This window comes from Xiphophorus couchianus, chromosome 4, assembly GCF_001444195.1.
Source record: "Xiphophorus couchianus chromosome 4, X_couchianus-1.0, whole genome shotgun sequence".
NCBI classification, from domain to species: Eukaryota; Metazoa; Chordata; class Actinopteri; order Cyprinodontiformes; family Poeciliidae; genus Xiphophorus; species Xiphophorus couchianus.
The window spans coordinates 13,453,456-13,479,589 of record NC_040231.1 but is presented as its reverse complement, the minus strand read 5'-3'; the positions used below and the strand labels follow the sequence as shown (position 1 = coordinate 13,479,589).

The 26,134-nt window shown below is 39.3% G+C and overlaps 1 protein-coding gene across 2 annotated transcripts; it reads left to right on the top strand.

The window, feature by feature from the left end:
• The first annotated feature begins 50 nt into the window (after positions 1–50).
• Positions 51–26,134, top strand: LOC114143284 (hexokinase-1-like). 2 transcript variants are annotated; one of them, XM_028015167.1, is made up of 21 exons: positions 51–167; positions 11,597–11,759; positions 13,636–13,784; positions 13,868–13,987; positions 14,088–14,183; positions 14,264–14,363; positions 14,446–14,629; positions 15,546–15,701; positions 15,789–15,876; positions 17,474–17,619; positions 17,696–17,888; positions 17,963–18,074; positions 19,288–19,433; positions 20,652–20,771; positions 20,843–20,938; positions 21,023–21,122; positions 21,815–21,998; positions 22,091–22,246; positions 23,136–23,223; positions 23,457–23,602; positions 24,599–26,134. In XM_028015167.1, exons 1-21 carry the CDS (start codon positions 66–68, stop codon positions 24,747–24,749), a joined length of 2,796 nt encoding a protein of 931 aa, XP_027870968.1. In that variant the 5' UTR covers positions 51–65; the 3' UTR covers positions 24,750–26,134. The 2 variants fall into 2 exon arrangements, with proteins under 2 accessions (XP_027870968.1, XP_027870969.1); XM_028015168.1 differs by lacking the exon at positions 51–167 and adding an exon at positions 2,595–2,982.

The window sequence follows — 26,134 nt, the reverse complement described above, 5'->3', positions numbered from 1 at the left end:
CCTGGGTCATAAAATGGATGTAGTGCTTTAATTTCTATGTCAGAATAATTTTGTTCTTTTATAATATGAGCTTGACGTCTTGTGTTAGATCCCCGTATGGAGTGGGCAGTGAAAGAGAGAGACGCTCCTGTGATGACAGCTGGATCATGGAAAACTTCTCACAGAAGGTATGGAAAATGAACAGATGGTCACGATACTGAAGAGGAGGAAATTTTAAAGCAAAAGTGTGTGGAATGTTACTGTGTTTGTTGTCCTTCACTTTTAGGTTAGAAGCATCATTTTCCAGTTTTTGGCTTGTTTTTTATTTCTGACTTTAAAGTGGCGGCTTAAAAAAAATCACAGAAAAGTTTCCATTTGTTTAGGAGGTGCTGAAAAGATGCTTGTAAAGAGTTTGATTTTCCTAAAATCAGGTTTTCAACGTTTTATTCAATTTTCTGTTTCGTTTAGGCTTGCAGCTCACAATAGTTGTATTCATGATTTCTGTTAACCAAAATAAAAAAGCATGTTATAAATAAAATTTGAAAGAGAAGAAGCGAACGCAGCGAAGCTGAAAACATAATCAGGACAGCCATGATTCAGACATTACATTGCCTTTGTTATTTAATCTAAGATCAAAAGCTGTTGAAGTGAAATTCTAGCTTATATTAATCCTATTTATATTCTATAAGGATATTGGTAATCAAAACACTTCTCTCAACCTCAACAACACTCCAAAAGATGGTTCTGTTCCCTTTCTTCACAAATAGTTTTTCAAACTTTTAAGTAAATATAAAGAAACCAAAAGGTAAGATTTTTGAGGATTTTCCCAAAAATGCTGCTTTATGCTTTTGTTGCGACATTTCTTTCTAGCTGAAGGTGTTTGGATCAATGGTAAGATCCATAAAAAAGTGATTAGCACATAAATCCGACGATTTTTTTCATAACATGAAGATTGCATAAGCTGCATAACCCTCACTGCTTTTCACATCCTGCATTAGGATTACAAGCCCAGACAGGCTGGCAGGGAGAGTTTTAATTGGTGCTGCAGAAAATAAAAGTCACTGACATGTAGTAGGTAGATGTTAGAATCGAAATGCAAGAAAATGTGGAAGTATTTTATTTCAGGGAACTGGCTTTCTTAAAACAAACACTTCTTGGCATTTTTGATGCATAGTCACTCCTTTGCATTGATTTTATGATAAAAACTTCAAGCAAAGCCTGAACCAAACTGCTGTGTTGGGAATATCAGCATTAAATGGAAGTCACTACAAACCCCCATTATGAGGAAAGCACTGGTTTTCCTTTGTTATGGAGCGCGTCCAGAGAACAGACAGTCCTTGTTTGGAAGGTGATGTAGCGTCTGTCTCAGAGGACTATGGAGCCCGAAAGTGGCCATATAAAGTGCTGAGTCATTGTGGCCCACAGTTCCCTTGTAGAAAGCAGGTGCATTAAAACACCTTTCGGCACAGGTAAGTGCTCCTCTTTTGGTCATTCTGCATTTATGCCGAAGAGAAAAGCAATGAAAACACCCGTCAATAATGTTTTGCCAACAGCTGTTGCGGAAACAGAAAAGCAAAATGGCAGTCATACACACGTGAACTAAATCATACATTATAAATCAGACCATCAGCAGATTGATACAGAACAAAAGTCAAGCCAGCAGGAAATAAAATAAATAAATTGCAATCACACAATGCTATTTATTTGACAAGTGGAAAGGTTTGGTATTGTTTGCAGGCATAATAATGATAATAAAAGTGCTAATAATTTAAAGTAATACTGCTCAGAGTATGGTTCTGTTGGTTTCCTCCCTCCTGTTAAAATAATGTTTTTCTTTCCATTGTCACCATATGCATGCTGAGTTTGGGAGATTGCTGCAAAGTTAACTCAACGCCATGAATTGACCTCTGACCTAACATGCTTATTCAAGAGGAGGAATTGCTGCGAAGTCTGATACTTGGAAAGGAAACCCTTTACAAATTAAAATCAACTTGATGTTATTGTTTTATAAGACTGAATTGAAATTAAGTGGGTACAAGGGTAGTTAAAACCCTGTTTCCCCATACTCCTGCATTGTTTGAGGGACAGATTTAGTAATTAGTTCTCTTTTTTGCTGAAGTGACCTTCTGAATGTCACAAAGCCCCACCTGAACTTTGTATCTCCTAAAACAGATGCACGGGAGAAGCATAAACTAACCTAAATCAGCATCCATGTTCCCAAACAGCAGTGACGCTATCAAGAAAACTTTTTCTCTTCCTTCCTTGACCTTGATTGTAACTTAAGAGTAAATGAGCAGGGAGCTAAATGGAACCTCTCACTTCCTCACATCCTGCTGAGGTGGCTGATGAATAACTAAAGAATTACACGCTGCTTCTGGTAATACACGGCAGTATACGGTGATTCATTGTCTTACTACAACATGCTAACCAGAATTTAGCCCGGAGCTTCCTTAAAACCAAAGTTTCCCCCTGACCTTCCTCTGCTCCTCCTTCTTCCTCCTCCATCACTTGAGTCCGCCCGAGCAGCCAATCAGAGCGCAGAGCTGAGGCCGCAGCACCCCTCCCCCCCTCTCAACCTCCCTACCGGAGTCATCCGCGGCACAAACCCAATGAGCTTAGAGAAAGTGGGCCGTCTCTGCGCTCTGCGTGGCCCTTCCTGCTTCAGCCTCAACTTTCTGCCTCACTCGTGTTTCCTGGCTTTCATCTCTCTCACACAGAAGAGCTCAAAAAGTGTCCGGCTGCCTTAGAATCACTACGGATTGGAGTCGGGATATATCTTTAAATCTTCCGCGCTGGGAAATAGAGCTCAAAACAGAAGTTTAGTTAGGTTTTTAAAAAGTTGTTTTTGTTTAAATTAACTTTTGTGGGTTCGGGTAGGAAGCAGAGACAGGAGTCTCTGAGTTAGTCTGTATGAGTGTTTGAGCAGGGAAAAGCAGCAGGATGATCGCAGCTCAGTTATTAGCCTACTTCTTCACAGAGCTGAAGGATGACAAAGCAAAAAAGGTGAGCCTGTTTCTCAATTATTCATCCAATCTGACTGTCCAATGGATGCTGAGAGGAGAGCACTCACATGTGTCCGTCTTGCCTCTACATGTGGGCACTGCTCTGAAATGTAGGAGTCAAGCAGGAAATACCGACTTTTATTTTGGTTTTTAAAACATTGGTAAAAAACCTCCAGACCGTTGGAGACATTTGCCTCCTCAACGTGGCCAGGTGAGACGTGACTAACCGCACTGTTTGGGTAGTAGGATGTGTAAAGAGGGATGGCACATATGACTGGAGCCGTGATGTAAGACTGGGAGGTGTGGCGGAGAGGACGAGGAAGTGAGTGATCTGGAGACCTCAAGGATGAGGAGGCAGGTCATAATTTCAGGGTCAACGAGTTTCTTTTGTTCTCCTGTTAAAGTTGTGCTTTCACGGTCATCCGCTCAGCGGTGGTCAGCACAGATATAACTGATTCAGATCTATATCTGTTCTCTAGGTCGTGTGTGTGAACCGATCGAACTTTTACCGGCTGATGCCGATATGCAGTTGTCTTTTGGGTGCAACCTGCTCATACTGATTTTAGCCAGTTTTTTCCCCCCTAAGGACTGTAACACAGCAACTTATCACAATATCAGTCAGTATCAATAATTATTGATTAGGTTTTTGTATTAAAAGCTGAAATACTGCCAAACTGGTGGCTTGACGTTTCTTGTTTTATCCACAGTTTTTACTCCATGCTGTTATTTTTTATTTTTAAGCAGTTATGAATCACGGTGGTAATACCTTAACCTGCTGCTGTGCAGGTTACTCCTCAGATTGTTGCTAAGTAACAACCTGAGAAGTTGTTAGGTTGTTACCTAGTGAGTTGCTAGGTAACAAAAGAGTGAGTGAATTAGTTGATTCCACCAACCTTGCTTAGCTGGGCGGAAGATGTTGAGCAGCTAGTTTTTCCTCTGCCTACATCTCCCAGAATGCTGTGCGGTTCTGAATCGGCGTTCAGGGAATATTCTATGTATTGAATATTCTATCTGATGCATTATCTATTCGTATTGATCACGTGTCTATCGCGATATGCATTGTTATTGATTTATTGTCCAGCCCGATAACACACAAATATGTATTCATAGAGCTGCACATGAACTAATGATATTATTGACTCCTGCAACGGTGATATTAGTTACAACTGACTCAAATTTGCTAAGTTTTATTGTAGATATTCCTAACCCATGTAAATATCAGGTGTCCTCAATATTAGAAAAACAATAATTTACATTGTTACAAATGTATACTTTATTGTTTCTGTACACAAATCACTGAAAATATAAGCTAGTGATGCATGGTTTTGAATTAAAAAAAAGGAAAATTAGAACATAAATTCCTGCATACATAGTAAGTTTAAAGCTGTTTTAAAAAAAAAAAAAAGGTGTTCATGGGCACAAGGAATACAGTTTAATTGCTGTAAGTTTGTTTTTTACATAAAGTTGCTCGTTTGGATTTGATTAATATTTGCGTCTGCCAGATGAAGGGCAGATTTCTAGCAATTTCATGCAACATCAACATGTGCTTCCATCTGTAGGATATTTAATAGTTCAATTGTGATATCTGGTATTATGGGCCCATATTTTCCTCACTTTTTTTTCTATTTCCACCATTCTTATTAGCTACAAAGTCTCCATCACTAAAATGTATACCACGTCTGAGCATCTCAATAAAAGTCCTTCCAACTGGGCAGAAATACTAGCAGAGCTTGAAAGTGTTGCACCTGGAATAAAAACTCAAACAGCCTCACAGGTATCCCGTCTTTGTAATCCTTTGCTTTGATTTTGTAGTGACAAAATCTGCTCCACATTTATGATGTAGCAAAGATCTGGTGAAGTGAAGACAGCACTCGAAATACTAGGAAGCAACTTTATTTGCAGATCTACGCATTTCAGCTTGTGGCCTTCATCAGGGTCAGACATAGAAAGTAAATTCATCCTGGGTTTTTGGGGTGGATGTAAATATCCACTTCCCTGCCCATTTTTATACAATAAATTGGCCGTCTGTGGCGCGTATTTGTACAGTGGGTTTACTTTCTGTTTGCTTGAAACCAACAGTAAGTGACCAGATCATTCACATTGAAATAAACCTCCCAATCAGTTTTAACATAACCCAAAGACATAAAGTGTGCTGATGCATTCAGTGCCTGAAGAAAGTAGGAGCTTTTAGTTTTGATATTTTTAATGAACAGATAATTATTTTAGTCATTGCTTAGAGCTGATTTGGGGAAATGTTTCAGTTTTTGGCTGGTGCAGCACTATTTCAAAATTATATCTGTGAGGCAATGGATAACATTCCTTCAAAGTCAGTGCATCTATAATGCATGAATGTTGTGAATGATGAAGGATAATTAGTGTTGCCTTGAAGTCTCAATCCTGTGTAAAAACTGACTGGACCAGTTTTAGCTGATTTTACAACATGGCATATGTGTGTGCGGGTGTGTGTGTGTATAGGCTATTGTGGATCTAATACTCACTATCAGTTCCCATAAGACCGGGGTTAAAACTAATATTTATTCTTAATTTAGACAGATTTTATATCAAAACTTTGCTATCTCTGACTCCTTAGAGTCACGTATTTTCTCTTTAAGGTTTCTGAATGACGTCACCAATAGTCTCTCTCTTCTTTTGTATGCGTAAAAAACAAAGTTTGCACATGCTACGTTTGTTTTTACCTCTATATCTTCCCCCAAATCACACAAGGCGACCCTCGAGGCTGCCTTTCTCAGATCCCGGCCTGTAGAGGCGAAACAGCCCTCATCTACAGCCGGTGCCTGAGGTAACACAACACATCTCCCTCCCTGCTTTACGCCTGCTCTCTTCCTTTCTCTGCCTCCCTAAAATAGGCCAGCTTTGAACCATGTGACCACAGGTGACAGCAGAGGGCTTATGCCTGCGCACAGCGATCGGCAGGTGTGTTGCCAATGTGGAGTTTATCATTGCTTCAATTATCAAATAGATAAAAACTTTTACAGCTCAATAACTAAAACAGGGAAATGGTTTGCTTAAATTTTCTTGTAAAATTGAGTTAAAGTTGAAGTTTGAACGGTTTTATTTTTCTAAAAGTATTCAGAATATTGAGGTTCTTCATGCTGACGTCCACTCAGTCAGCTGAATCTGCTGCGCTGACCTTGTCTGACTTCCTGACACGCTGCTAGTTCCCATCTGCAACGGCGGCTCACCATGTCTGCATGGGTGTGTGTGTGTGTGTGTGGGCCTGCGCGCGCTTAAATTGGGATAAGAGACCGTACAGAAGGGGGCAGTGTGGAAGTCAGTATTTTTCCACATAGTGAGGCTGTGTGTGTTTGCATGCACCTACACACACGCACTGCGTAGCTGCATTGAGTTTTCCTGAATCTCCGTGTGTGAAGGAGACGGACGGGGCTTTGTTTAGGAAAAGAATGCAAACAGAAAGGAGGATGGGTGGAAGGACTGGGGGGAGGAGTTGTAAAGCAGACTCTGAGTTGTGTTGGAGGTGATTTGAGGGAAACATGTGACCTTTTCAAAAACTGTTTGGAGATTCAGTCTTACCTCAGGGAATGTCAATAGAGGAAAAACTAAGCAGTTTAACCTCCAAGCAAAAGATTTATTCTGAGTCTCTACTTGTTAGAGCTCTGTCGGATCAGATGATGCAGTGCTTTAAAACATGCTTATGCATTAGCAAAAAATGCTGAGTCAGAAATGCTGCAGTTCATCCTGAGTCAAGAACAGAGTGGTGGAAACGTATTGCTCCTGCCTCAACAAAGTAATTTACTTTCTTTTTTTGAGCTTAATTATTCCCGATTGGCAAACACATTTTATATTGTATATAAACACATAATTTCAGCAACTTCGGTTAATACAAACAGCAGTTTTATCATCTTAATTATGTGAAAATATATCTGCCTCCTCTGGAATAGGACCTGTCTCACAACATGAAGTAGGCTGGAAGATTTCAAAAAGCCACCCATCATGTTGCTACCAAGAGAAATTCAAAAAAACAAAGCAATTGACTTTAAAGTTTGTCAAAAAGCATCTTGATGATCCACAAACTTTAGGTATAAATGTTTTGGAAGGTGTGCATCCCATGAAGTAATTGTATTTTAGAAGAACATCTCCATATCTACAGTAAAACATGGTGATGGTGAATCGTTCTATGGCTGCTTCGCTTCTTCATGACCTTTTTTGGCCTGCTGTAATTAATGGAACCATAAATTCTCCTCTCTACTTGAAAAACCTGAAGAAAAATATTGGACCTCATTTGGTTGTGCAGTAGGAAAGTTATCAGGAGCCCACCACCAAGCCCAACCCTGATTGGCTTCAAAAGGTAAGGTTTTGGAGTGGTCCAGTCAAAGCTCAGAATTAAATTAGAGTGAGATCCTGCATGACTTTAAACAGGTTGTTCATTCTTGAAAGTTTTTTATAGATCTGTAAACTTTGTCGGTTATTGGAGCCAATTGACGTTTTTAGCAAGGCTAAAACAAACAGTTCATCATTTGAAAGCTGTATTTTGTGTTTAATCTGATTATATCAGATTTATTTAAAAATGTTTGTTGATCTGAAACATGAAAATATGAGAACAAAAAAACCAAACTTTGGATACTTTTGCACTTTTTCACATCCCCCTGCGACCATTTGGAGTTCCATCGCTGATATCTTCTCATTGCTGTAACAAAAGATCAATTTGGGCAGCTGAGAACACTTTGCTGTTCAAGTAGACCTAAGGATGCCTTTCTTATTTCCCTGCTTCCCTGTGGAGCACATTGTTATTCCTGACGGAGGAGCACAGCCTCTGAACAAGAGGATTAGCTGAGAGAAAGTCCTGTGCCGTTGGTTAGCTGAAAGCAGAGTTTAAAACCGCTGCTTTTTTATGGGAAGAACATTCAAATCATCCAGTTTGGACGCCGATTAAACACGCATTGTGTTTCAGAGCAGTTGTAGCCAGCAATAATGATTTAATTATTGAAGCTCCAACAGGAAGAGACTCCGCGATGGACATGAGGGGAGTTTTAGCGTTTGGCATAAACACAGAGTTGGAAGCTGTAATAGTACAACCATCAAACTTAAGTGGCTCGTTTGCGAACAGCAGCGAACAATGGCTGTGATGGAAAAATACTCAACTTCCACACCAGAAGAGTTATTTAAATGCAATGCAATCTGAAATAAAGTATCCAGTATGTTATCTTTTCAATAATTTACCAATATGTTAAGTAAAGACCAGCATCGGCGGTGACCAATGTTAATTAAGGCTGATGTATCATGCATCCCAATTAATCTACACAACTTGTGTAATAGGAGTGCATAGCGGTGAGGTTGTGGTTTTAAAATGTAACTTTAAATATCAAAAATATTAAGAAAAAGTAATAATTATCTGCTGCATCATAATCTGACATGTTCAGCCAAAGAGCTGACGGAAATAACGCTCGCAGCTAAGCCTGATAAATAAATGAGATAAGCTTTACAATTTCCCTTGTGATGATTAATATTTTTAAAGGGCAATTTTGTTTAGATAATAAATAACTTGTTTCATTTGTGTGTTCGGTTGTGTTTGGGTTTTATTTCTCTCTTTCTGTCTTTGGTTGTTTTGTTTATTTATTTTGGAGATTTGAAATGTTTTCCATTGGAAGTTCATTGCTCTTCCAGACTGCAAAGGTACATTGTTATACCATTAATTATATCACTTGGTGTCAAAACAACAATATTATCGTTTATCACAATAATTTCGGGGACAATTTATCGTCCAGCAACATTTGTTATCGTGACCGGTGTGAAATGTCAGAATAAAGCTGCTAAAATGTGATCTGCATGTAAATCTCTTATTGGTTCATTTTGAAGCTAAATGCTAAACCTCTCCTTGCCACGTATCAAAACTGGAATTTATCAAATGTGATAATAATTTTTAAGAGAAGACCCTTTATGTCTAGAGTGAAATATAATGGTGGCAACTGGACGTCTTTTGTTTAGGAAACAAGATATGATTCCTTCTGCTTAAACACTTCAGATTGTCATGTACTGTATAACTATAAATCTCTGCTGGTACAATATTGGAGTCATGTCAGCACATTTACATTAATAACTCTTAACAGTCAGTATGACTTGATTTTTTTATCAGTTTAAAGAAGTCAGAGGTGTTGGTTTGCATTTTCGTGACCATATTTAAAGCTTATATAAGGAATTTAACACCTACAGTATAATTGGCAGTGAGAAATTGTTTTTCCTGAATACAAATGTCCTGTGTGTTTATCCATTACACTGTCTGGGGTTTTTCAACTGTTTCAGGGTAATTTTGATGATGCTGCATCCAGAAATCACATTGGTTTTGCTCAATCAGGTCAACTTTCTGAACTATGGATGCAACATGAGCATCAAAACGCATGACTTGTTCTGACGTTTGGATCGGTTTGCTGAGAACCTGGGATCAATGCGTGACGAGCAGGAGGAGAAACTCCATCAGGACAGAAAAGAGACGGAAAATGTAGCACAGTCAAGACGTAATGTTTAATTTACACATACTTACTCTTAACATTTAGTTAATACACTCTGTTAGGAAACTTCTTTTCCTCCTAAAATCTTTTTTGGATGAGAAATATTAATGGAAATGAACTGATGATGTCACAAAAATGTCATCAATTTAGTCAGAAGATGCAATTTCTCTGAATCAAATTAGAATAAAAATCTGACCAGATTGAGAAAAATGGATGTCATTTTTGCATTCAATAGTGGAAAACAGTCCTAATTCAGCTGAAAAAAACATGGACAACTTCCAAAAAATTTTGTTTTATCCCAGTGTTTTCATTCAGAAGTGATGTTGGAGCCTTCAGTGTTATCGTCATCAATGTGTGTCTTTATTCAGTTCAACCTTGTCAGGTTGCTTTAGCTGCGAGTCAGAAAGGCTGACCTGGCCCTTTAATTTTTTCTGATCTATAAAATTAAAATTCCCGTTAAACTATTCACGCCCTCTGAGTCTGTCTTGAAGATCGTGGTGTTGCAGAAAATAGCAAATGTTGTAACTCATGAAACAGGAACTTGCGACATTTCCACTTGACTGTGTTTTTCCCCACATAAAACCGAATGGATGCCACAGCGTACACACACATCCACTGTAACTGAGATCACTGCTGATTCTTATTCATCCTGATTCTCCTTCACCACACATATCACTTAAAGTTTGTTGCTTTATTGCAGTGTGTGAAGTAAAACTGAATTTCACCAGAATTGTTCAACATCCTGTTCCCTAAAAGTCCAGACGACTCTGACGAGGATCAGTGATGACCAGTGGAGTGGGCGGAGCCAGCAGGGCAGCTTTATGGCTGCCGGAAACCATGATAGTTACTTTATGGCTCTTTATCAGATGAGTTTGGACTATTACTAATCAGAGTAGCTTTTGAATTGCTTTCTCTGTTACTGATTGTTGACTTTTAGGGTAATTTTGTTTAATTCTTTAACCTATAAAGAATCATGCTGACATGATGGTTTGACACATCCTGGACTCTCCTCTCAATATATAATGTTACAAAATTTGGTGCATTGATTAAAATCTGAGACAAATGGGGCTGAAACGATTTGTCAGATTTTTCATGATGATTCGATTGTCGAAATAATCGTCAACTAAATTAGTAATCGATTAATCGTTAATTGGAGTATGCAGACTCACAAAAATGCCCTTTGTTGCAAGAACAAAAGAGTAAGCAGTAATTATGTCAAAACTGTATGAAAACTATCTAATAATAAAAATCTTAATCTGTAAGTATGATCTTCACAGAACTCCTCAAGTGACAGTTTTAGCATCACTTGGTTCCTGTTCTGCACAAGAAACAAACAAACAAAATCCTATTAGCATTTTTGTTATCTAATTATGAATTGGTTATCCAGAAAATATTCAACAAATCATCCCTACGCTGTGTTGATGTGAAGTCAATCAGAAAAGGCAGAGTACTTTTTAGCTGCAGATGCATTTTTTGGGGCAAGATAATGGTTTTTTTTCTTATTCAAATCTGAATAATCTGAACAATTTTTTTTATTTACATCTCTTAATGTATTTCTAATATTGTATAAAATAAGTTTAAGTGATTAATTGAAAAATCAGCAGAATGTGACAATTGTTTTTATCCGATTAATAATCTGCAGAATACTCTATTACCAAATCAGTCGTCCGTTGTAGCCTTAATTATAATCACATTACGACTAGAGGTGCACCAACTGCAGTTTTCTGGCCGATCGCCGATTACAGATTAAAAATCCTAACCTGCCGATTCTGATTTTGGCCGATACCAATTTATTTTGGTCTAAAATGTTGCTAAATGTAGCAAGGAAGTTGATGAGTTCCCAACAGTGAGATGACTATTATTAACTGCAAACATATAGACCTGACCTGGTGGGCCGGTCTGCTAGTGAAACCTCTCTCACAGCACAGCAGAAGAAGATAGCAGTTGATTTAAATATCTTTGCCAAAGTAGATAAAATCGGTTAAGATCGGCTTCACATGTAAAAATTGGCCCATCACTGATTTCCCAAAATTAGGGAAATTGGCACTGATAAATCGGCTGGCCAATAAATCGGTGCATCCCTAATTACGACCAATAATGTGATGTCGTTTTCCTGATGTGTGTTTTCAGATTGATAAGTACCTGTATGCCATGCGCTTCTCTGATGAGACGCTGCTGGACATCACCAAGCGCTTCAGAGCGGAGCTGACCAGAGGTCTGGGCAGTGACACCAACGCCACCGCCTCCCTGAAGATGCTGCCAACGTTTGTTCGCTCCATCCCGGATGGAACAGGTGAGTTAGTTCCTCTGAGATTAATCATGATCCTGGGGTCTGTGCCAGGATTATGCTGCTGCTATTTTTACACAGACTAATCTTTCTTGCATTTGTTTACTTTTCAGAATTAAATGCCCTGCTTAAAAACTAAATGTTTTGGTGTCTAGAATAGTTAAGTAGATTTCATCCTGCTCTTCGTGTTTTAGATGTTTTGACCTGAATCGAGTTAATAAAAGCCTGGTAATCACCCACAGAGACTCGTATTCCTGAGGGATAAACCCCGACTGGAAATATTTGTGGGTTCTTGTGCTGCTCTCTCATCTGGATTGTTAAATTAACGTTGATTCAAAGTGATTCCTGCTCACAGGCATGATGGATTTTCAAGCTGTTTCATGATCAATACCTCGGATCAGCGCCTCTCGTCATGCCAGTGACGTTTGTACTGAGCCATTGTAATGAGAGCTGTACTGTATAAAACACAGTAGTGGACAGAAACAGGAAGTAGAAAATAATTAATATCAGAATAATCTTAAGTAGACTTGTCTATGTAATAAATCTATGTGGTTTATCGAATCTGAAACTATTAAACATTACATAGTAGCGTCATTCAGAAACAGAAAGATTAAACTCTACATGCCTTGTTGAAATGTTGTCTAAAAAAAAGCTTCACCTTTAAGAAAAACTGTTTAAAACAGACCATCACGAATCAATATGAACATCTCAAACAAAAAAAGACACTTGTTCTGGACGGAACTCATTAATAAATTAACATAATATCTTCTCTTCACAGCTTTTAGTGTATTTTACACAATCCAGCATAAATATGCAGCTCTTAAACCACTAAAAATGATCAGTTTATCTGATTTTACCCTTTATAGGTTTGAATAAAATAAACATTGTTCTTTTATTCTATGAACTACTGAAAACTGTATCTGAAATGCCAAGCAAAAATTTAGTTTTTATTAGCAGAAAATGAGAAATGGTGAAAATAACAAACAGCATGCAGTGCTTTCAGACCTCAAATAATGCAAAGAAAACAACAATACAAATGTTTTAACTCAGGAAGAGTTCAGAAATCAGTATTTGGTGGAATAACAAGGAGGTTTTCAATGGTTTTCAATGCAGGGGTCTCTTAATTTTTTCCAGAGCTGTATATGTTATATTTCCCAGCCTTGTTTATAAACAGATTTAAAATAAAAACTTTTAATTAGCAAAGGAGAAAATCCTCTTCGTTGACTAGATGATTAATGTCACCATAAAGCCTCTGGTGATGTTAAGCATCAGAACATCCAGGATGCTGCGCCTGGACTGAATAGTCTGAAGCTGTAAGTTGGTACAAGAAGAAACAGGAAAGTACAGTAACACTGCCTGACATGTGAATGATCCAACAACAGAGCACAGACTGATCCTGTTCTATTATTTTACATTATTTTTTGACAAACATTGTATGACTTTGATTGCAGAATAGACATTTTAATAAGGCTTGCCTTTCTTTACTTTTTGGAGTCAGGCTGTTTGTCACACAGTGACCCATATTCAGCGTAACAAGTTTGCAACTTTCATGATGAATACAGGGCGGCTCTGCAAGAAAACCTGTTCAAGGCTCCAGAAGATTTAAGACTTTCCAGCAGGATTAAACTCACAACTAGAACCAGAATAAACCAGTTTAGATCAAAGTTTGAATGGGCCAGTCAAAGGTTACTGTTTAGAGTAGAAGCTTGAAATCTAAGCATCATTTTTCTTAATTTGTATTGTTTTATCAATTTAAATTTGAAAAAAATATATGTACTTAGGTTTGTAGTTTTAACCTGAAAAGGCTTTTTTGCAAAACCGTACATTCTTTCCTGCAACGTAATCTCTTCTCCTCCTCTTTCCATCGTCTCTGAATCGACAGAGAAAGGGGATTTTATCGCTTTGGATCTGGGAGGCAGTGCGTTCCGGATCCTCCGTGTCAAAGTGAGCCACGGGAATAAGCAGACCGTTCAGATGGAGAGTGAGGTCTACGACACGCCGGATGAAATCATGCACGGCAGCGGAACCAGAGTGAGTTCATTTCAAAGTCCAGGAACACGAACGCAGCTTCCCTTCTCCTGCCTTCACCTTGTCCCTCCGCTCCTCTCCTCCAGCTGTTCGACCATGTGGCGGAGTGTCTCGGAAACTTCATGGAGAAACACGACATCAAAGACAAGAAACTCCCAGTTGGCTTTACCTTCTCCTTCCCCTGCCGACAGACCAAACTGGACGAGGTAAACATCTCTTAAAGAAGCTGCAGCTGAGACCAGATGTTGAAGATTTTAGGTTTTGACATCCAATCTGAAATGTTTCTTTTGCATTTTTTTCCCCCAGGGATATTTGATAAAATGGACAAAACGCTTCAAAGCCAGCGGTGTAGAAGGGGCGGATGTCGTCCAGCTGCTCAACAAAGCCATTGAAAAACGAGGAGTGAGTCTCGTTATCATTCCTAGTGGGTCGGCCCAGACATCCGGGAAAAACTCCTCCGTATGACGGTTTATCCATTTCAGGACTACAAGGCTGACATCATGGCAGTGGTGAACGACACCGTGGGAACGATGATGACCTGCGGCTTCGATGACCAGCGCTGCGAAGTCGGCATCATCATCGGTGCGGCTTTGTTGGAGCAGGAGGGGAACGGGTCCGATTAGCGTAGTGAGTTAAAGCGCTGGTTCTGTTTTTGTGCCTGCAGGAACCGGCACCAACGCCTGCTACATGGAGGAGCTGCGTCACATCGACCTGGTGGAGGGAGACGAGGGCCGCATGTGCGTTAACACCGAGTGGGGCGCGTTCGGGGACGACGGCAGTCTGGAGGACATCAGGACACAGTTTGACATCGAGATAGACCGAGGTTCCCTCAACCCGGGCAAACAGCTGTGAGTTAATCCTTCAGGGCGGTTGTCTTCACACAGCAGTTACTGACAAAACAGCTCAATGAGAAGGTCTGCTACTTTACTTTGTTTTGATATTTTTCACAGTCGGTCGCATTAGAACCACAGCTTCCTTTTAAGTTATTGAGATTTCATTCAGAAATCCACCAAAAAGTGGAGTTTGAAAAGAATCAATGGTTTCTAAGGTTTCCAATCGGAGGAATTGCTCTCAGGACTACATAGAGTCGACCAGTGTATGCTTTAATCTCAGTATGAATTACGAAGGCCTCTGAGGTTTGTTCGAGAATAAACAGCATCAATTAGACAGAGGGACACAGCAGACAGCTCAGGGAGAAAGTGTAAAGCAGTTTACAGTTTAGAAGACAATATTTCAAACTTAAAATCATCTGAGAGATTTTATCATCTGAAAGTGGAAACAGTTCGGTACACCTACCAAGACATGGCCGACCGTCTAATCTGACATTCCAGGTAAGGAGAGCCGATCTAAGTAGAGATCAGGGGAACAATCTGGGCTTTATGGAAGATTTTCAAGAAGAGAATATTATTGATGGAGTCTTGAGAAGTTTATTTTGCATGAACCGATATTGGAGACATTGGAGGGTTGAAGAAGACGGCTCAGACAGAGGCCAATATTAAGGCGTCAAATTACAAAGTCAAATATTTGTAGTCATGTTTTAAATATGCATGATTTTTTTAACAACTTGATTGCACTATAAAATGGCACTATGTGGCTGGAAATACACAAATACCTCCTGTGCAATTCGGGAAGAAAAAGTTGTTCAAGAAAAACAAAGAAAAGCTTTGAAATTTTGTGGTTGTCACTGAAGACAAGATGAGAAGGTTGAATTATTATAACACTATTAGATATTCAAAAACAGCCGTTTTTTTCTGCGTCCTGCAGTTTTGAGAAGATGGTCAGTGGGATGTACATGGGGGAGCTGGTGCGTCTCATCCTGGTGAAGATGGCCCGAGAGGGGCTGCTGTTTGAGGGGAGAATCACCGCAGAGCTTCTGACTAAAGGCACACTTCCGACCAAACTCGTCTCAGCAATAGAGAAGTAAGTCCACAAAGTAACTCTACAAAATACCTGTCGTTATAATAAACTAACATATTAAATCTCTTTCTAACCTTTGCTTTTGTTTAGGAGTAAGGAAGGTTTAATCAAAGCAAAAGAGATTTTAAGTCGACTTAATTTGGAACCGTCTGCAGAGGACTGCGTCGCTGTACAGCATGTGGGTATTCTTGCAAAAATGCAACTTGCATAATGTCACTTTGTAGGTGAATCAGCATAGACAGTTTATTAAAAGAAATTAAACAAAGTATCTGATAAGTTCTGCCAGAAAACACACGAAGCATTAAAACTACAGGATAATGAGCCGAAATGTAATGCCACCAGAAAAATGGTTTACCAGACTCAACCTGAACCATCCTCTGTAAATCCAGGACTCTGGACCCTCCACAACACATGTCAAACCGGAGGCGCGTGGGCCAAATCCGGCCCATGGCAACTATTTATGTGGCCCTCAACACTCTAAAGCAGGGGTGTCAAAACCTTTTGTCACGTTTGCCAAAATCGTGACTCAAAAGAACTCGCGGCCCAAAACAATGAGAACCAAAACTAAAGTAAAGCAAATAAAGTAAAAAAAAATTTTTATTCTTTGGTTTTTTTTTTTTTTAGAAAAGGGAGTTTAGTCATTATAAATCCTAAACATAAAAATGTTATTCCAGGTTTACTATATTCAAAATAAACATCTTGTCTTCAAATTTGGTAACACTTCATTTGAAGGTGTGTGCCATGACACGACTCTGTTATAAACACGATTTAACATCTGTCTTAAACATGAAGGAGTCTTTATTAATGTTTGCAAATTTTGTCATGAAGTGTCAATAAGTAAGTAATGACACTTTTAATGGATTTCTAATGCTAATTTTAATAAAACCTTGCATTAAAAGGCTCATTATTGACCGAATAATGCAAAGTTTACTCTTTTAATGGACTTTTAATGCAACTTTGCTTCAAAAATGTCATTATTCACTAAATGACATTCATGACAACATTCGTAAAGACTCCTTCATGTTCATGACAGGTGTTGTATCATGATTATGACAGTGTCATGTCAGTCTTATGCACACCCATTCAAATAAAATGTGACCTCAAGTTCTTTTGGGCTCAGTATAACAAATTTATTCTCAGTTATAAGACCATAATTTAGGGTCACTCTCATTAAAAATGCTTGCTATTTAATTGGCCAAATTCGGTAAGTTAAATAAAAGTTGATTTTATTGTAGCAAAGTCAGTAAAAATCTCTGGATAAACGTTTATCTACTTACTGTAAAAGCTTGGTTATTACACTTTTTGCTGTACCCAACATTTTCCATTGTGACAAAATGATGTTGGTAATAATTTCATCCCGATTTAAAAATTAAAAGTCAATTTGGACGGGCCAAATTTCTGTCAATGTCAAACTGCTTTTGGAGGGGCCACGCAAACTCAGTCTAAAGGCCACAAATGGCCCCCACGCCGCACTTTGGGCACCGCTGCTTTAGACAATGTAAAATATGTTAAATATAAATTTTTTTAGAGAAAAGCTATAACTCTTTAACAGCTTGTTAACAGGTAGGTTTATCAATACGTTTAACCGGCCCTTTGAGGGTATTTACGATGCTGAAGTGGCCCAAACATAAAAATGAGTTTGACACCTGGTTTTACAAGAATCCTTCTCTGGTTTTGCACCAATTGCGTGTAGTAAATGTTCATTTTAAGGATTTTTTACACATGCACTCAGCTGCTACATGAGCCTTCTGCTTTCTTTGGTTTTGATCCTTTAGGTTTGTTCCATCGTCTCTCATCGCTCCACCAACCTGGTAGCTGCTGCCCTGGCCGGCATCCTGCTGCGGCTGAAGGAGAACAAGGGAGTGGCGCGACTCAAAACCACCGTAGGCATCGACGGCTCTCTGTACAAGATGCACCCGCAGTGAGTGTGTTGATACACACACAGTTTATATGACAGATTATTCAGACAGCGGCTGATGTTCTCTGTCCGCTTGAAGCTACGCTCGTCGCCTCCATAAGACCGTCCGGCGTTTGGTCCCCGACTGCGACGTCCGGTTCCTCCTGTCAGAGAGCGGCAGCGGGAAAGGAGCCGCCATGGTGACGGCCGTGGCCTACAGACTCGCCGAACAGACCCATGAAATCGCCAAGATTCTGTCCAAGTTCCGCATGACGACGGAGCAGCTGCTGGAGGTGAGGAGAGAGTCCCGCCGTCGTAGTCCGCGACTCTTTCCCTGTTTTGTTTGCTGATGTTTGTGTTGTTTTAGGTGAAAAACAGAATGAGGACAGAGATGCAGAAAGGCCTTTCGAAAAGCACGCAGGACGTCGCCGTCGTCAGAATGCTGCCCACGTATGTCCGTAGCACACCTGACGGCACAGGTAATGCTCACTCACAGCTTCGACATAGTCAATTAATCTACCGTTTATTCTGATGGATGCAAAAATTGGCATATTCTGCTGATTTTTCATTTAAACCTCTTTTATACATTGCAAAAAATTTTATTCCCTTTTTAAATGAGTACATAAACACTTTTGAATGTAAATTTCAGTTTATTATAAATCACATTTAAAACGAGAGTAATTGGACCCACATGCTGCACAGCAAGGTAAAACAAATCAAGAAAAAAATCATTAAATAAGCTGAGAAACGTATTACGTGTATTACAGCCTGTGCATAGAAAAAAACAGAGGAGTAAATTTTAACCAAAAAAGTAAAAAGAAAAAAAAAAGTGACTTTAGGAACTCAGAAATATCCCAAAAGCAATTCTAGGAAGTTTCTAATATTAGTCTCAAAATAAAAAAAATTTTAAGCAGATTTTTGACTTTTCAAACTCAGAAAAGTCCAAGTTTTTTCTTCTGGCAAACATTTACTGCTTCTTTTTTATTAAACATTTTACTGCCTAAAATGCAACAACATAGCATTGATCGTTCGTGGCAAACAATTAATCTGCAGCTAAAAAATACAACTAATACCGACACGTCAAAAGCTCTGCTCAGTTTAACATCAGCTTGGAGCTAATCTGACTATTTCTTGGATTAACCAATTAACAATGGGATAGAAAATGGAGCTTAATAGGAGACTTTTTTTCACAGTAATTTTAACCAAGTGAAGAAGTTTTTGGTTGAACATATTTACAAACAAAGGTTATATATATATATATATATATATATATATATATATATATATATATATATACTCTGAAATTACTGCTCTGAATGTGTTGTTCTTTCAACAAATGGCCTTTTCATGTCTGTATGTTTCAGTTAGCAGTTAGTTAGTTGATGATTATTTTCATAATCAATTAATCACAATTAATCTGATTAATCGTTTCAGCCCTACTACTCAGAACTACTCAAATTAAAAATCTTCTTTGTGGCATTAATTCATTTTAGCACGAGCTCATACCTCTCATACTTTCTGTTAAACTTTTATCAACTTTAAACTTTAAAACTCCAAAACTTTACAGGGTACCAACTCTATGATCAAGTTTTAATTTCTGCTTTTTAATGCTGAAATCTTTGTGCCGTTTATCACAAGCATGGCTGTTTTTGCTGCTTGTTTATTCATTCTTGCATTTCCACACGCCTGCAGAGAATGGGGATTTCCTGGCTCTGGATTTGGGGGGAACCAACTTTCGAGTTCTGCTGGTCAAGATTCGCTCCGGGAAGAAATCGGTGGAGATGCACAACAAGATTTACGCGATTCCTCTTGAAGTGATGCAGGGCACAGGAGAAGAGGTGAGATCCCTGAGGAGATCCAAGGGTTGGTGAAAAGCTTTAGCCTCAGTACCTGTTTACCAGATCATACTGGGAGGATTAAGGGACTGGGAACAGGATGTCTGCTGGTTACGAGACAAAGGCTGGAAGGAAAACTAACAACCCAGATGAAGTGATTGGTTCAGATTAGGATCAAGTTAACACTCTTTAAAGCTTAGATTTGAACTTAACAGATTTGCACTGGCTGTAGCTAATCTGCTTCCTCCTTTAGATCATCCTCATCCTCTCTCTTAGGATGAAGGCTGTGAATCTCAATGTGGATATAGTGGAAACTACAAAGCGTCAAACATGTTTCCACCATGTGTTTAGACCTTTAAAGACCTTTTCCCCGGGTTTACAGTATTTTTGCCTGTTAGCTTTTGTTGATGAACTTATTGTGTCTAACCTGAGTCACCGTGAGATTAAATTAGTGATCGAGTTATTCAACAGTGACCCATAATATATTATTTACGGTGTTGTGAAAAAATATTTGCTCCATTTACAGATTTCTGATCTTTTTGCTTGTTTGTCACACTTAAATGTTTTTTAATCAAAATAACTTATATATAGCCAGAGTTAATACACAATGTTAATTTCCATTGATGATTTAATTAAGGGAAAAAATAAATCTAAACCAACTGGGCTTTATGGGATAGTTATAGGGCTACAAGTTGATTGCCAACCTGTAGAATCAATAAATCACTTCAATAGAATCTGTCTGCGTAACGTAAAAGACGCAAAATGCAACAAATGCAACTAATTTATCATCTAATAAACCATTAGTTGACATTTAATTGTAAGTCGATAAATTATTTTGCATCCCTGAGATTAATGTCTGAATTATTGCAAATGGTTAATGCTAGTTGTGCTAACCAAGAGTAGAACAAGCAGTTTCTGGGTTTAGTGGAAATTTACTTTTAAGTCCAGGTTGATTTTAATGTGTTCTTCTGTGTTTTGCCTAAATGAATATAAAAGTGTTTTTTGAAAATGTGCTTATTGTATTTTCTGAAGTTATCTTGTCTGATATTAAAATGTTTTTCTGATCTGAAAATGTTTTCACTGCATTGTATATCCACCTCACATTTTTAGTTTTGTTTATAAAAAGGTGTGATTTACTCAGTAGGAAACCTGAAATAACTTTGAAAACATGAAGCTATTTCATCAAGTTGTATGTATTTATAATCATTTCTTCTGCTGCAGCTGTTCGATCACATAGTGCACTGCATCAGTGACTTCCTGGACTACATGGGGATGAAGACCGCATGTCTTCCTCTGGGCTTCACCTTCTCCTTCCCCTGCCAACAGACGGGTCTGGATGCTGTGAGTAAATCTTCTCCTTCGTTTGCTCCAGAGTTGCTGAGCAGTTCGTGACGCTCCGCTTCTGCATGCAGGGCATCTTGTTGACTTGGACCAAAGGCTTCAAGGCGACAGGCTGTGAGTCTGAAGACATTGTGGGACTGCTGAGGGACGCCATTAAGAGGACCGAGGTAAGATTTAAAGATGAGCATGTTTCGGTTTACAGCGGCAGTTTAAGGTGTAGCTTAGCATGACGGGTCGGGCTGCTTCCTCAGGAGTTTGAGCTGGATGTGGTGGCCATCGTCAACGACACAGTGGGAACCATGATGACCTGTGCCTATGAAGAGCCCACCTGTGAGATTGGACTCATTGCTGGTGAGTTCCTGTTATATATCGAGTAATTGAAGTAATTGATTTTTTTTAATTGATTTTTTGTCAAATTTGATTTTCTTTGTCGTGGTCGTTCACACTTCCGAATATACGAGGCTTGTATGTGATCTTCAGTATGAACTGCAAACTGCCTGAAAGTGTCCCACATGCCCAGTAGAGGGCGCAATAACGGCACACATAGAGAGCGTTCTCAGTGTTTTGCCAACCGCCATAAAGAAGAAGAAGAAGAAGAAGAAGAAGAAGAAGAAGCGCTCGGTGTTTGCAGAAGTAAACATGGATGCTAACGGTGAAGCATCGCTTATGATTTTGAAGTTGTTGTCCGACGGGAGCAGCACATTAACAACTTAATCCTCATCATCTTCCGCCATGGATGTTGTTTTTCTTCCTGCTTGCGGGTATCAGGATGCAGAATAGTGACGTTTGTCGAGTATAATTGACGTTCAGGTCGCTGAATGCGACATTACGTCACATTTGAATCGGATACGTATCGGATATCCAAGTGGCCTGGATCGCATTCGACAAAAATCCAACCTGTGTTGTTCAGACTGTCGTGAAAAGATCAGATACAAAAAAAAAAATCTAAACCGGGTCTCTTCAGGCTGCGGTGTGAACTCAGCCCAAATGGCCAATATTCACCTCCCTGCGCTGCGTCGGCTTTAATGTGCGTCTGGCTGCAGGAACCGGCAGTAACGCCTGTTACATGGAGGAGATGAGGAACATTGAGATGGTCGATGGTGATCAGGGACGCATGTGTGTCAACATGGAGTGGGGAGCTTTTGGAGACAACGGGTGCCTTGACGACTTCAGGACGGACTACGACCACGCCGTGGATGACCTCTCTCTTAACGTAGGAAAGCAAAGGTGATCAGAAACATTTCTGGCCTTCCCCAGAAACACTGGCTGATGTTTTCAGTTATGGAGCGTTTTTACACGCTTGTGTTTCAACGTTCCAGATATGAGAAGATGATCAGCGGCATGTACCTTGGTGAGATCGTGAGGAACATCCTCATAGACATGACCAAGAGGGGCTTCCTGTTCAGAGGGCAGATCTCTGAAACCCTGAAGACCAGAGGCATCTTTGAAACAAAGTTCCTCTCACAGATCGAGAGGTAAGACACAAGCAGCTCGTCTGTGGGTTTCTACCTGCAGGAGCTGCGGCTCCGAGAAACAAATGTACAGGAAGTTTGTGCTGCAGGAAACATTTAAGGGTTTGGTTATGGCTCGACAATAAATCAATAAATAGACACGTGATCAATATCAATAGATATTACGTCTGAAACAATTTTCAAAAATTTCTCCTAACTTTCTTAATTTCTCCTAAAGTCAAAATGCGGTTGCCACTTTCTCTTTGGTTGCCTAGCAACAGCTAAGCTCTCTTTGGTTGCCTAGCAACAACCTGCTAAGTAACTTGCGCTGCAGCAGTTTCAGGTTTTGCCACTGTGCCTCAAAACGGCTTAAAAATGAAAATAGCATTTGCGTGACGTGAAAGGGGAAAAATGACGACAACAACTTCAGAGGAAACTGTGGATAAAACAAGAAATGTGACGTCAAGAGTTCAAAGCGTTTTAGATGTTTTAAACATAAATCAAACTAATCAATAACAGGGTTTCTCCCAGAAAACTTGATAAGCCGCGCGGTTGGGGCGCTAGGGCAGCCATTCGTTCAGCGGCCTGCCGTGTTTTTGAGTTAAAGAATGTTTAAAGTTGACAGGAGATTTGAAAATATCACTTTACTTGGATTAATGCTTGAATACCGACTATAAAGTCTTAAAAAATGCAAACATTAAAAAAAAACTAAAATAAATTAGCAGTGCTTAGCCTGGTGGGGGCACAAGTAAAGCCTGGTGGCCCGCCAGGCTTATACTACTCTCGGGGAAACCCTGAATAATTATTGATATTGAGTGATATAAAATAGTTACATCGTGCCATGTTTTTCAGCCACATTGCCCAACTCCAGGTTTGCTTAACTTAAATTAATCATAATGTTTTGTGTCTTCAGTGACAGGTTGGCTTTGCTGCAGGTGAGAAGCATCCTGCAGCATTTAGGACTGGACAGCACCTGTGACGACAGCATCATTGTCAAAGAGGTAAGGTGAACAGGAAGCGTAATTAAAAAACTAAACGACTCAAACCGAGAACAGGAGAATCTCGTTGTTATGCCGTTGAATGAAAACGTGTCTGACGGAGCGCAGGAGCTGCAGACAGACCTGTGTGTGTTTTCTAGGTTTAAACAAGGACTTCCTGATTCTGTTGCTGCAAATTGTGGCAGCTGGTCCAATGTGTTAGATGTTGCAGTGATGATGAGGCTCTGTGCCGGTAGGTGTGCGGAGCGGTGTCGCGGCGCGGCGCTCAGCTGTGCGGGGCCGGGGTGGCAGCTGTGGTCGATAAGATACGGGAGAACCGGGGACTGGACCACCTGAAAGTCACTGTGGGAGTGGACGGCACACTCTACAAGTTACACCCACAGTAAGTGTGACATAACGAAGCCTTTAATCAGATTAGTTCTGATTATTTAGATAATCGTCAACTAATTTAGCATTTGATTAATTGTTACCTGAAGTATACAGACCAAAACAAAAGAGCAACAAGCTCAGAGCAGCAATTAAGCCAAAACGGTTCAAAAATATATATGTTGTATATAAGATATGTAATGTTCAACCCAGAACTAGGCCTGTCACAATCAACAATAAATTTATTGCACGATAAATTCAAAGAAACTCGTTTTCATTTGCTTGATTTATTATTTTTCTCTTTTCTTTCTCTTTTTACTAAAACTTGAATGATAAAAGTTTTCAGCCTGGTGCTTTGAGCTCAATTAAGAAAAATAATTTTGTTTACAGGTGCTTCATAATTCATTTTATTTGTTTTTGCTGTTTTCTTTTTTTATTTTGTATATTTAAAATGTCTTCCAGCTCCAGGCTTTAAATGTTCATTAGAATTTAAAGGTTATTGATCCTTGATAAAGCGTTATTGTGCCATTATTTCTATTATGTTACTTGAAAATGGTCTCATAACAACAATATTACCGTTTATCGCAAAAACGTCTGGGACAATCTATTGTCTAGCAAATCCCAGAACTACTCATTTGGTTCAAATGCTGAAAAAAAAATCTCTTTTTAGCACCTTTTGCTATCCAGTCATTAATCAGTAAATCCAAACAGTAAAAAATCAGATCAGCTCTGCACTTTATTGATGGTAATTCAAGCAGCATCCTTCTAACTTATTAATGTTAGAAGTATTTGTTATTACAAATGATCAAGCATCCACTGAAGGGACGCTATGTTATTGCATTTTATGCAATAAAATGTACATTTTCTTACTTGAATTAGCATTTTTATGTATTTCTAATATTATATAAAAGGGTAATTAAGTGGTTAAGTGAAAATCGACAACGTGACAGAATAATCGATGGAATTATCAATTAGTAAAATTGATTGTCACACGTCTCGTGTTTCTGCGTAGTTTCTCCCGGATCATGAAGCAGACGGTCAGAGATCTGGCTCCGAAGTGCTGCGTCACCTTCCTGCTGTCTGAAGACGGCAGCGGCAAGGGAGCCGCTCTGATCACAGCGGTGGCCTGCCGCTTGAGGAAAGAGGTGAAGAGTAAAAAATAACAACATATCAGGCAGCTTATGCCTTTCAGTCCGCTGCAGCCATCCTCCAGCTGCTACTTCATCCATGTGTCTTCCTGAGACGGAAAGGGGAACGTCGCCCTCTTTCTCTGCTGTGTTTGGCAGCAGAGGTGATCCTTTCTAATTAAACTATAGCTATCAGCATCCGGCCTCTTTAGGGTGTAATTTTGTGATTTTAAAGGTTAATTACAATTAATTATAAGCATAAAACATCTGTTGAAACATAAATAAATCTAATAAAATATATATTACCCACTCTTGGTTGCTCCTCTGTCTCCACCTGGTGGATTTCTCTTGTTACTGCATGCTGGCGGTTTTCCTATCAGCTTTATTTTGTTACACATCCAGAACTTTTAGCAGTTCAAACCAAAGTGGGTCGGTTTGGAGCTGTTACTATTTTTACAGGATGATTTAAAGAGATCTGATGGAGTAGAAATAAGTGGAGAAGGAAGGGAATATTTGTGCTTTGGGTTTTAATGGCTCACCCATATATGATGCAGTGTGTTCATCATTGTTGTTATTTATTTTATTATGATGTTTAAAAATATTACTGCTGCAAATATGATGCACACACAACTCGCCACTGGCTAATTTCCCCTTCACTGACGTTTTCCTGTGCACAAAAACCTTCATGTTATGTCTCTGCTCTGCTCTCTGGCTGCAGAGTTTATCTGTAGCCTGGCGTAAACAATTCATGCTGCTGGTGCTAATCGCAGCTGCTAGAAAACCCACAAGAGCGGAGTGCCAACACAGCGGGAAAAAATAATCAAGCTGTGCAACATACATATATGATATATTAATCTACCCCCACTTTATAAAGTAGATTTTTTTTTTCTTAGAAAAGTCTCAGGAAAGTTTGAAGGTTGTGCTGCAACCTTAAAACTCTTTGACATCTCTGACTAAAAGCAAAAAGAAAGGCTTGGATATTTAAAAGTGCATCTTCCACTGTAGAAACTGTCCAGACATTTGATCAGTTGTTCAAAAATCTGCGTCTGTAAGTGGAACTTTTTCTGTTTTCTGTTCTGTTGGATGAGTTTAGCTTTTTTAAAACCGGTGCTCCGTCTGTGTTCCTGTCCTGTTGTCTGTCTGCCAGCTCCAGTGAGGCATCCAGGGGTTTTTCTTACTTCGGTCTGCAAAACCCAGACTGGACATGTTGCACATTGTCAGTCTGACTCTCAATCAATTGAACCTCAATTCATCTGAAGCAGCTTTTTTCTGTTAATATTTGCTCGATCGGTTTCATTTCACTTAATTAGGTTTTTAAATTCAATGTTTTGACACAAAGGAGTGCATGAATGTAAAGAGGAAGCAAAATGGCAAACGGTTTTCAATTTTTCCAAATAAAAATCTAAAACGTGTGGCGTGCA

Coding starts and splice junctions, on each gene's coding strand:
- LOC114143284 (XM_028015167.1), top strand. CDS start 66: ATGAGCTTGACGTCTTGTGTTAGATCCCCGTATGGAGTGGGCAGTGAA. Junction 14,184..14,263: donor AAGCCATTGAAAAACGAGGA/GTGAGTCTCGTT, acceptor TATCCATTTCAG/GACTACAAGGCTGACATCAT. Junction 20,772..20,842: donor AACAGACGGGTCTGGATGCT/GTGAGTAAATCT, acceptor TTCTGCATGCAG/GGCATCTTGTTGACTTGGAC.